This window comes from Rhagoletis pomonella, unplaced genomic scaffold (assembly GCF_013731165.1).
Source record: "Rhagoletis pomonella isolate Grant_MI unplaced genomic scaffold, Rhpom_1.0 Rhpom_scaffold_00447, whole genome shotgun sequence".
NCBI lineage: Eukaryota > Metazoa > Arthropoda > Insecta > Diptera > Tephritidae > Rhagoletis > Rhagoletis pomonella.
Window position 1 is genome coordinate 51,950 of NW_023459001.1, and position 12,595 is coordinate 64,544.

The 12,595-nt window shown below is 34.5% G+C and overlaps 1 protein-coding gene across 1 annotated transcript in view; it reads right to left on the bottom strand.

The window, feature by feature from the left end:
- The window catches only part of LOC118750908 (proteoglycan Cow-like), a 51,865-nt gene extending 39,657 nt beyond the window's left edge, over nucleotides 1-12,208 (bottom strand). Inside the window, exons 1-3 of the mRNA XM_036485650.1 lie at nucleotides 12,085-12,208; nucleotides 6,256-6,358; nucleotides 4,033-4,254 (exon numbers count right to left, since the gene is read on the bottom strand). Coding sequence (XP_036341543.1) covers nucleotides 4,033-4,254; nucleotides 6,256-6,358; nucleotides 12,085-12,208 — 449 coding nt within the window. The remainder of the gene's footprint in view (nucleotides 1-4,032; nucleotides 4,255-6,255; nucleotides 6,359-12,084) is intronic.
- Nucleotides 12,209-12,595: the final 387 nt, after the last annotated feature.

Below are 12,595 nucleotides of genomic sequence, written 5' to 3' on the forward strand. Positions count from 1 at the left end.
TTTTTGTTGTTATTGCCTATGTTCAGCAGCAACTCGGCCACGGCTCATGGGATCTCTACAAAACAAAAAATAAAGAACAGGAGGTCAACAGTGTAATCGCGTGTTTGGACGCAATTTGGGTTTAGGTCAGACGATAAGGTTCGAGAGCATGCCGAAGGAAGCACAAACATATGTACATACATACATATGTACATACATTTGCACACGCTAGCGTAAGGATACATCTGTATATGTAGCAAAACAATAAGTGAACCTATGCACGCGTGTTTGGTGAAATGAAAATAAAATCAACAAAACGTACATACATGCTTGCCTACATTCCATTCCTGAAATGAAAAACACTATTCTGGTGCAGCGGTGAAAGCTAAAAAATATTTTAGAATTGTAGTATTAGGGTTGTTGGCATTTGTTTGGTGCCTTTTTCGATTGACCATGTAAAGTGCCTTCAAGGTCAAAGCGAGTTTCTTTGGTGCAACTGTAGAAGTAATATTGAGCATTTAGAATATTTTTTATTATAACTGAGGATCTGAAATGTCAGAGATATTCTACATAAGCTAGTTATTTAGGTATACCAAATCCTACTAGCTATCTGTTTTCGGACAAAAGTAGTATACAAATTCAAAAAAATTAAACAACCGTAAACAGATTTGAAAAAAAAGTAGTTAATGTAGTTTCGCAGTATCAATTTTATTCAATGAAAATCAACAAAAAAAGAACAAACTGATCATCTTTTGAATCGACTTCGCCTTTCATTTCAATATCTCTATTTGCTGCTGTTGTTTTGTTTTGTCCCTTTAAGCAATTTGGCGCATGATGCAAAAAATAAGTTAGTTCCATTGCCACTTATTCGTCGCCATAATAACTACCTGACAATTAAGCAGTTTGTGACATCGTTCAAACTTTACGACATACGACACTTACACGACATATAGTGAAGCACCTAAATATATGTATGTATATTAAATTCACACCGAAATGTGTATATAACAAACGAGCATCTTCGTTATAGAAAACTGTAATAGTCCTGAGGTTCAATTCCCGTTATGCGCTATCGTGAATCGAAATGAAAGGTTAAAGAAAAGGCACTTATTGCGATGTGAAAGTGTTATTTTTATCACTTCACAATAACGCAGAACGTGACCCTCTGGTCTAGCTAAGTTGTGAAATAATCAAATGACATTCGACAACGAAGGAAGACGCGTTAAAAATATTTGACGGCGCGGTTAACTATGTTTGCGAGTGTAACAGTATGTAAATTCCCTTAGGAGGTTTTGGGGAATGATGTTGGAGTGACAGACCTTCGCCAGGTATAAATCTAGTTTTTCTTAAGCGGCTTTTTCTGTAAAATATTTTTTTATGTTCCTTTTTTTCGCCAAAACAAACCACTAGCGCGCTTTTATTCGTGTTTAGTGACAATATATCGTATACCTAGACCTAAAGTGAGCTAACTCAAAATTCAGATAGGGAAATTTAACTGCTTGTGGATCGTACAGATTCAACGCAATTAATACAAAAACAGGTATAACGGTAGTTTTCTAGTTAATGTATTAATCATTGATGAAAAAATATTTCCATTGGATGTAAGTCCTATGAATTGATTTATGCAAAAAAATCGCCCAACATTTTTTTTATTTTTTTTGAGTTGATCGCACTTTAGATTTAGGTGTGCGATATGCTCACTAAAATTTTACTAATCTAAAAATTGTCTTTGCGAAGTGGTTATCATATGTATTTAATGTAAAATTTAAACATTTTTAAGATAAGATTTTAATTTAAAAGGTAAATGTTAATAAAACTATTTCATACATAATCCCACATATATGAGCAATTGTCAAAAATCTGCTTTTCAATCAAAAAGTTGTTTATTGAAACTACCTTCTTTTTTCTATCATGATTTGGCGAAGTAATTCCGGCATAGTTATAAAGAATAACCTGAAATGTTTTCACTGCTAATCGAGTTTTGTTCGACGTCCAAATTTTGTTAACCATAGAATATATAATTCCACCTATGCAGGAATTAATTGGGAACGAAGGTTTCGCGCAAAACGATTGTAGAGGAGGCATGGAGCAAGGAATGAAAACTAGCTGTATATACCTAAACATTTTCACGGATGGCTCTGTAATGGTAACGGGAGTTGGTGCCGGAGTATACTGCCGGAAACTGAACGCCAAGCGGGCAGAAAGGTTACCGGAACAGCGCAGCACATTTCAAGCGGAGGTTTTCGCTATGAGGATAGCAGCAGAAATGACAATCAACTCAAAGGTACATACAAAATATACAAAAAAACAAAATGGGCGACAAGCGTGAATAACTTTCGTCTCGATGCAATGCAGGAAATTTTTTCTTTTTTTGCAAATAATTACTAACAGAACGTACAACAATATTAACCCAAAACGTGATTTTAAAGCCATTGAAATGGCAGTAATATTAAAAAGAAAATTAAAAACTTTTATAAAAAATAAATTATGGCCATATAAAAAATAAAAAACAAAAATGGGAAGAAAACACCATCATTCTCAACTGTTTAAAATATGTTTAATACCTATCGCGAGAAAACAATTAAAATCTAAACAAATTCGAAAAATCGTAATAGCTATAACTTCCGAAATAATTCGAATCTCGCAAAATTGTGAAACTTGTATATTTCTTTTATCGTTGTGAAGCATATACACATAATTGCACAAAAAAAGCTCGACCCTCGCAAAAATGGTGGCCCACTTCACACATTTTTACTCAGTAGCTATGACCTACGGTTGATTTTTGGTAAATTAATTTAATTTTTTTTTTGTGAAGGATACGCCCATTTTCTTTATATATAAAAATCGTCACGTAAGTCCTAGCACTTTATTATACTACAATTGAATGAGCTACAAAAGTGGATACTCCAAAATCTTTCTAAGAAATCTAATTAATTAATTAATTAATCAACTAAAGTTTCTTAAATTTTTTTTTAAGTAAGTTCAAAAAATTGGATTGGAAATAACTCTTTAATCCAAATACATATTTAAAACGGGTTTATTTTGAGAGGAACCATTAAACAAATTAATCGGTTATTTTGCTTAAATCAATCCGTAGGCTTTATTTCCAATGAATGCACCAATATATTCTCTAGCTAGAAAACTACTGATTTACCTGTTTTCATATTAACTGCGCTGAATTTGTACTATACAAAAGCAGTTAGATTTTCAGATTTGATTTTTGAGTTATGCCTCTTTTGCAGAGGATGTGCGATATGTATTACCTACCCGTAGTTTATTTTCATTAAGCAGAAGCTCAAATCAAAAGCCACCCAAAAATCAATAGCGGCGCTTAATCTCATTTGTACTTTTGTGTATATATAAAACAGCTATCTTTTGCAACTTAACAACATTATTTCATAGGTGACCTGTTTTTAAAGTCTCTATTAACCTTTTTCACAGAATAACTAACAACACAGAGTCAAGCTATTATTAAGGCCATCCACCGCAGCCATGAGACCATACAACAAAAAAGTTGAAAAGCAGGCAAACCATTCATTTCCACTTGAAAATAGGCCACAAGCGTTCTTTAATACACTCACGCCCCTACATATGCATTTGCACATATACATATGTATACATACATATGTACATGTGTGCTATCGAAACCAAAATCACTTACCCTTCCAGACTTTCAAACACATTTAGTATTTACTGCTGCCGATGATGCTCATATAAACTCATTCACACTAACGAACGAATGCGGGAGTCGCCCCCACCACCCACCTAAAAATGTGCGACCGACACGTGCCATCAATTCACACACATTTCACTTCTGACTTTCTCAGCGCACAGCTGTATGTAGTGTGCATTAAGGCGGCCAGCTCAAACGAAGATTAAGCCATTCAACCATTCAAAATTGACGTTAATTAATGAAATGTGAAAATCTTATTTTTAATCCTATGGCGGCCAACCCTGTCATTTATAGATAATTTCCACTAATTTCATTCGTCTATGCTTTCTATTACATACATATATGATGTACATATATATGTACATGTGTATAGGACTCACTCTTCATCCTCGTCGTCGTCCTTATCGCCGGCTGTGTTGTTGTTCTCATAAAAGACATCATCCTCACGGGAATCCTCATCGGAGCTAAAATTCTTTGCATCCTCATCATCATTGTCATTGTCGTTATTGTTGTTGTTATTGTTGTGGTTGGTGATGTCCTTGTTTGCGCGTCGCTTAGCCGCCTCCTCTTCCAAGTACTTGGCTTTCGTGATTATTTCATCACTACAGATCGGTGACGAAAGATAAAGCAGATAAAAATAATTAGTGCAACGACATCACAACAGTACAGGACAGCTTAGAGTCGTCCAGAGGAGGCTAGAGGATAGAATGGTTGGCTAATGGTCACCAACAGCGGGCCGGGCGGTGTATTGGCAGAGGGTGTGGGAGATTAATGGTGTAGGGGACTTTTAGACATCTTCAGGATGGATAAAGGTGAGTTAAAAAGGAGTAATTAAACTTTTTATGCAAGAGCAGCCACTTGTGTGTAACTGAAGTGTAATATAGATTTGGCAAGGGGTTGTAAAAAGTTGGGCGTTCAAGTTGATTTTATAATAGTGAGGTGGCCAATTGGGTTATTAAAAGGATAGCTTGCCGGAGGGTTTGCGGTAAAGTAGGCAGATCTTTTTTAATTGAGTTGTGTGCACGGCTTTACAAATAAATTTATAAATATATGTGTATGTATGTATATACATACATATGTACACATCCACATTAGACTGCATCACCAAAAATAGTGGCGGTTTTTCCGCCGGGACTACAAAATTTATTGTATTTTAAGACGTCCCACCAAAATATTTCGGAAAAATATTAAGATTTAAGCGAACTGGACCAATTTGAAAATACCTCCGAAAATGGAGTTTTTTTATGAATAAAAATAGTTTCATAAATAACTTTTTGTAAAAAGTTCGCTCAGAAGACAAAACAGATTAAAATAAAATAGATTTTATAATTTCAATAGAAAAACAGTACCGATTTTTATTTTTTTTTTGTATTGGGAGTGATGCAGTCTAATCTACATACATACATACGTATGCATCAATTAGGGTGATTGAGTCGGTTTTTCCAAACCGATTTCAAGCACTTTTTTTATTTCTAGGCTGTTTTTTGAAATTTTGATTTTTCGAATGCTGAGTAAATCGGATTTTTTCAATCGAATAAATCTGGGTTTCACCTAGTTTACTTATGTGTCAGAATTTAGTAATTCGAAATATTTTTCCACTGCAGAAAACTGCTAAAAAAATAAAAATAAAATCGAACGTCACTGTTTTTTTTTGTTTTTTTTTTTTGTTTTAGCAGCTTACTCAACTCTGTCTAAGTCCACTATATGCTTTCTTCATTCTCGTCTAAAGACGGGCTCAGGAAAAGGTCTGATCGGACTCCTTCTGAAACCCCTTTCGTTCGGCAAACAAATGATGATACATATTTCTCTTACCTAACTCCCTTAATTTAAAATGAATTTGATTTTTTAAACAGGTGGCAATCTCCTATGGTTAAGATAAGAAATTAAGCTTTGTAAAGCAAGTTCCGATTGACAACTATTTTGTAATAATTGATTTTTTTTATTTAATTTGAATTTTTTAAAAGGTGGCAACTCTTTTCAAAAAAGTAAACCTTATTATTGACACCTTTTATTTGACACCTCACTTTGGACAATCGACCGAACGGTGCAGTTATAATGGTACTGATTATTAAATGATTGGAATTTAATTGTTCAAAAGGTGGCAACTCTTCTTGAAAAAATAACGCTTTTATTTGAGATACCTTTATTGACAATCGAGCGAACAGTGCAGACCTTATGTCCTGGACAAACAATTTCTTCGCGTATTAAGACAAACTTATCGATATTTCTTGCTCAAAATAATAAATACCGAATGCTTAGCTTCAATGTTTTTGTTTTTATTTAAAAAATAATGCTTAGTACGGTATGAGTTAATTTTTCACGTACAAAAACTAAAAGTAAAGCATTTTTTCAGCGATAGTTTAGAAAAAAAAAATCGGTTCAAAAACCGATGGATTACAGAATTTTTCAATAAATTAAAATTAAGAATAACATTGTGGTTGTACACACTTGGCTGGTAAACTGAATAAAAAAAAAAATAACCGCATAAATTACGCATGTATATCCATGTAAGTAAATGCGATTTTACCGTTACACCTTCTGTATTTGTTCTTTGTAATTTTGTGTATTTATTTTTACTTAATTTTCGTACTAAATAAACTCACCGATTCTTGTGTAAGTCACGCTTCGAAACGCACACTGCGCTGTACTCATCCTCCAACAGGCAAATTTCACGTTTTTTGCAATTTAACGGCCGACAAAGGTCACCTGGCGGTAAAGAGAGAGAGTTACAGAAAAAGTAATTAATAAGTAAATAATAGTCTCAGGGATTAAGCAATTATGTTTTAATTACATTTAAGCACACTTAGGCTAAATGCATAGAAGCACATCCCATACGCCTAGACATTCTCGTACACATGCAAATACATTCATACAAACAAAGTAAGTTGCATCCAAATGGAGTTTAATCAAGGAAACGAGCATTTTTTATTGCAGTCTGTCTGTCTTCTCTTTTCGACAATTACAAACTTTTTTTAACTTACCTTTTACGTGACTCACTACAAATAACTTTAGTAATTTAATTTTTTTGTCTCAAACAAATGAATCCTTTTTTTCAACGCTGCCAAGCGCCTTTAACGGTGCGCTCTTTTTTTTATGTACCGTACGTTACGTATGTATGTATGTACTTAGTTTTACACAATAGGCAGCCTCTCGACTGCACACAATTTCATAGATACATATGGAAATATATACATATTTACACAAACAAAGTCATTGATGAAACAGTAAACGCAACAACAGGTACACGCAACAATTTCTCCACGATTTTGCCCTGCACGCCAACGCCAACCAGTAAAAAATGCTGTAGTGCCATTATTGCGCGAATGGTTTTGAACTTTATTGTACGGAAAATGAAATTGCAAATGTGTGTACATGTGCATATACATATGTACATATGTATTTCAGTTGATATTGGGGACACAAAAAAATTCGTTAGATATGTACAATATCTGATGGCGTGGCGTTAGTCAAATGGTGGCACACCCTGCAACTATCAGCATCGAAATGAAAGCTAAATGCACTTGAAAAAATAGTATAGCCAGGATTGCATTAACTCAATCTGCGTTTATAGTAACGTAGATCGGGAATGATTAATCTATTTATGTTCATCGCGACCCAAATATTTTAGTACGAACTTTAGAAAAAAATATGTTTGTGTGTGTAGTTTTGTTGAGGTGCTTGCTTTCAAAATCCACTACTACTAATTGACAACCAAGCAAAAATATGCGTGACTCCACAAAGTCGACTGGACCAAACACTGAAAAAAAATATATATATTTGTCGGTCTTCATAAAAATATATGTCAGCCAATTGAAATAAATACATATGACCTCCAAGCCCGTAAAACTCTTTAAGGCGAGAAAAAGTATCTCAAACCTCACTTGGTGCATTGGCAATATATGTTCAATAGCTGTCTTTCTTATACTATCATAAACTGATGGAAATCACTGGATAAGCTGCTCACTAATTATAAATTCACTAACGCTCAAAGGACGGGCTAGTGACAAATCACGGCAGCGTTATCCTCCACGCCTAGAAAAAGTACTTGAAACCTCGCTAAATTTTGTTTCTTTTTGTTTAACTTAAGGTGAGTTAAATTGATTTAGAACTAAGAGAATTACGCTGCACCGATAATCTCAAGTTTCGAAACTATACAAAAAACACCGTCGTAGATTATGGACATGTTTACCGTTTCTCCAGATTAGGCCATTTTCTCAAGATATTTATAAGAAAGAAATTCAAACTCTAACAAAGAAAAGATCAAAACAAAAGTCTTTTGTAATTTTTCGGATTTTTATTAAAGCCTGTTCTTTTGCTACTAACGACAAAAATCGATGGTGAATGGTCAATTTAAAATGTGCAATAATTTTTTGTATGAAATAGGAGCAGGAATTAATATTACTCATACGCCATGGCCATACGTACATGGCCGTATTCATGCATACTAGGGATGTTTCGAATGTCATATTTGTGAATCGGAATGCGAATGCGATTGTTAAGAATGACATAAACATTTCTGTGCTAGAATTACAATTCTTGATAAATAATAAATAATAAAAAATTTACAAATTATACATTTTTTTATTTATCACAAGTACAGATAATCGGGCTGTTAGAGCCACTTCAACAATGTTAGAGTGGACTCTCTGCCCATGTACACATTGGCATTCGCAAAACATTCGTATCATTTGATGCGAATGCGAATGTCGAATGCGAATACGTAAGATGATGCGAATCATTCACTTAACGAATGCGAATGCAAATGTTCGCCACATCCCTGATACATATTGGTAATGGTTTATGATAAAAATTTCTCATGTTAAAATTTAAATTTTTTTGTCATTTGGAATGCAAGCCTGAAATGAAGATATCTTGAGAAAATTATCCGATCTTGGAAAAAAAGTGTATATACACACATAGTTCCATTATCTACGACCCAAAATTAAGTTTACGTGTCCCTACAGTGCACTATGGTCTGGCGACTACTATTTGCTGGCCAAAAGCTGAGAAGTAACCAAATTGATTTGGTGTCTTTGGGGGTTTTGGAAGTCGCTGATTTAGAATCCGATATTAGATTTTTGAAATTGAAAATGGGGGAACCCAATATGACTACTAAATTGTATAATTTTTTCCTTTTCACCAAAAACTCATATAAATGGCAGACTATACTACACCGTCTCCCACCGTCGTTTAAAGTACTAAACCACGTATCGTCATTCTGCAAAACCGCGTAACTGACATTTGCCGCCAAAAATTGGATATGCTCACACAGGCTCTTGGCTCAATCCTTATTCATTCGTCCTGAAATATACTAGCCAGAAATGCAATTGCTTTATAAAAAAGAGTGCCATTTTGAAATAAGAGTAATTTTAATCTCTAGAAAATAATTTATAATTTTAATTTGTACTTTAAACGACGATATGATTCTAAACTAAACCTAACAGTGACAACATCCGATGAGGCGGCCCTTGGAGTAATCGAGATGAAAATTTTACGTAAGATTTTGACAATAGCAAATATCGCAGACGACTTAACTATGAGCTGTAGGAGCTTTATAACGATATAGACATAGTGCAGCGAATTAAAATCCGGCGGCTACGCTGGATAGGTAATGCCGCTCAAATGGACAGCAACGCTACAGCTCTGAAAGTATTCAACGCGGCACAGTGGTTCGGATAGCAGATCTAGCTGGACGAAAGTCAAAATTTTTTTTGTTTTTAAAATACTTAATGGTACTTGGAATACATTCCTGACAATACATTCAAATAGAAATTGCATTTATTAAAGACATTAACATATGAAAACAAACAAAAAAAGGTAAGTCAACGCCGCCTATTTGAGAACTCTATTTTAAAAGCTAAAATTTAACTTAAAAGATTGCTAATTGCACTCACAGATATTTGCATAATTGCAAATTGACTTTATAAACAAAAAAATTAGATTAATTTCGCTATAGATTCAGAGCAAATTTATTCTGAAAAATCGTCGTTTTGATTAATTAAAAAAATAAATTAAAGAGTAGGAAAAGTAAAGGCCGCCGAAGGCCGTTATAAAACCACTTGCATATTATTCTTTACATCTTCGCAAATGCAGAGGGTAAGTTCGACAACCAAGTCTAACCAATTGGCTTAGATATTTACATTTTAGTGACGGTATGTCAAATCTCAAAATTCAAAAGTAATTATTAACAGGAATGTATCTGAATATAAATATAAGATCAGTGGTGGATCCACGGGAGAGAGGGGGGTAGGGGTTGTATGTTAAAACAGAAAAATACTTGGAGTTATAAAAACTTTGGTTATGTTAGAGTTAAAAAAAAAAATAGTAACTCGCGAATTTTCTCCTTTCTGAAATTAAAAAATTACACAACAGGCATGCAAATCTTTAAGCGCTGTTATACAATTTTTTCTGAAATTTATTTGTGTTTCTTGCTGTGATCTTAAATTTCATGGTAAATAAAATCTTAAGAAGTGAGTTGTTTGACATTTGGAGAAGTGTTGCTGAAACTTCTAAAAGACAACAAGGTTTCCGTGATTATGTGATTAGTAAATTGAAAGAAATATCTGATGAAAATGCTCGTTTCGAAGTAAATAAAGTAAATTAAGTAAATGACTTTAGATTCGTAATCAGCAACCCAGAAAACCCCCAGAAACCCAGTTACATAGAAATCTACCGATTTTTTTTTAATTTTCGTCCGCCATATTGGATCCGGCATTTTGAATTTTTGGTAAATGACTTTAGATATGTAATCAGCGACCCAGAAAACCCCCAGATACCCAGTTTCACAGAAATCTACCGATTTTTTTTTTTTTTTCGTCCGCCATATTGGATCCGGCATTTTGAATTTTTGATAAGTGACTTCAGATTCGTAAGGTAAGAAGTGGTGTAAAGATCCATCAACGAGTATTTGTTTAAATAGTTTCGTCCAGCTAGATTTGTGATCCGAACCACAGTGCGCGGATGCCGATGCTTTTAACAGAGAGAAAGAGGGAGGCATCCTCTGCATTGGAAACACCAGGTGGAGCAGGACTTGGATTCACTTGGATTTTGCAATTGGCGTCAGTTGGCATAGAAGAGAAAGGACTGGCATGCTTTTTTAGACTCGGCCAAAGTCGCTTTAGAGGTTACAGGTTGCTTTTGAAAAAAAAAAAACTAAGAATAATTTCTAGCAAATCCTAGTTTTGCAACTTTCACGTTAACTACCCGTTTCGTTAAATGAATGAAAATTAACGCACAGTCGAACTGGCAAATCATCAGTAAAAAAATGCCAACTTTCATTGTGTCTTTAAAAACTCATGAAATATTTACACTATAGTACTATCTCACTCCGTTGCTCGCGTTAATTTAATTAAAATAATATATTCAAGTAAACATCGTTTAAACAACACTCTTTAATATTTTTTTAATCCGCCATATCTTTTTACGTACATATCACATACGCGCTCACACACACAGCACAGAGGATGTGCATTTTTCAAGCTCATCTTCCTCTCCGACACTTAATATGTTGGGAATGAAATAAAAGCGCGTGCAATAAATCGCGGTCACCTGCTGGCTTTATGGCTGCGTTTGTGCGCGCATAAAAAACATACATATATGATTACTGCAGCCAAAAACAAAGCACAACACATACACTCGCCACCCTGCAGCAAAGCTAACTTATTCTGAACTCGCGCCGAGCTAGCTTGAACCGAGACGATACTGGTTCTTCATTTCTCTCAAATCAAATATTTATATTGTCATTTTTATGTTAGCGAAGTCCTAGCAGGTCACAGTTGATCTCCTCTGTAGAATTTTTGAACTCGTTCTGAACTGTATACCGCTGGGACAGATTTGGGATAAAAATTTTTCTATGAGAAAAAACCCATTCCGATGGCTGAGTGGAAGATGGACCTATCTCGCCAACCAGTTCGATAACGACCAATTTCAGAAAACTTTTCTAGAATGCCCTACTTCAGAATTTGAAAGCCCTATTCAGAAGTTTACAGAAATTTTATCTCAAATGAAAATACATTAAAAATGTGCTGAGATGGGGCGTTTAGGAATCGGCAGTTGAGATAGGGCATTTTTTAACCAAATTCTTAGATAGGGCGTTTTTCAATCAAATTCTAAAATAGAGCGTTTGTTGAAAAATTTTCTAAGATGGGGCGTTTCGATAGGTTGAACTTCCACTCAGCCATCGATATGCAACCTTGACAGCCCGCGTAGCCTAACTGACATTTCACACAAAATTGAAGCACAGCTTAAAATAATAGCCCGTAGTAGTGTGGAACTAATGCTTTGCCAGAATGTTTTTAAATTTTGCTGCAGGGTAGTAAACATACAGATTTATATAACCTTTTTATACACATGTGCACATTTTTATGACTTAAAAAATATATAAATACATATACGTTTGGTACATACATACATATGTATGTTTGTATACTCACTTGTGGGATCGTGGATCCAGCGCTTGCGTTCGCCGTTGATGCTCTTCGATTGTACTTGCGAGTTTTTATTTATCTGTAAGAAACAGGCAAAAAGGAGGAAAATTAAAACGTATGTAAGGTGCATACATACATATGTACGTAATGATAAAATTTCAATTACACATGTGTACTCGAGTGATTTAACGCACGCGAGCAAAGAAAAACCTTAATGATAAAAATATGGTTAAAAATGTAAAACGTCGATAAATTTGTGGTACCTTGATCTTAAATTAAATATGGCGAAAAGCTTGATTACATTCTCAATGGCAGCTGAGTTATTATAGATATTGAAATGATGCTAAAAATGGTAAGAAGTTCTAAGAATCTCCCCTCTCTACCATAATTCTAGGTGCCGCATGCTGCGTTAAATTTTCCCATAGAATTAACGCGTTAGAAAATAAGATCTGCTATTTTGAGGTCATCCCCATCTTCATCTTCATCTTCATCTTCATCTTCATCTTCATCTTCATCT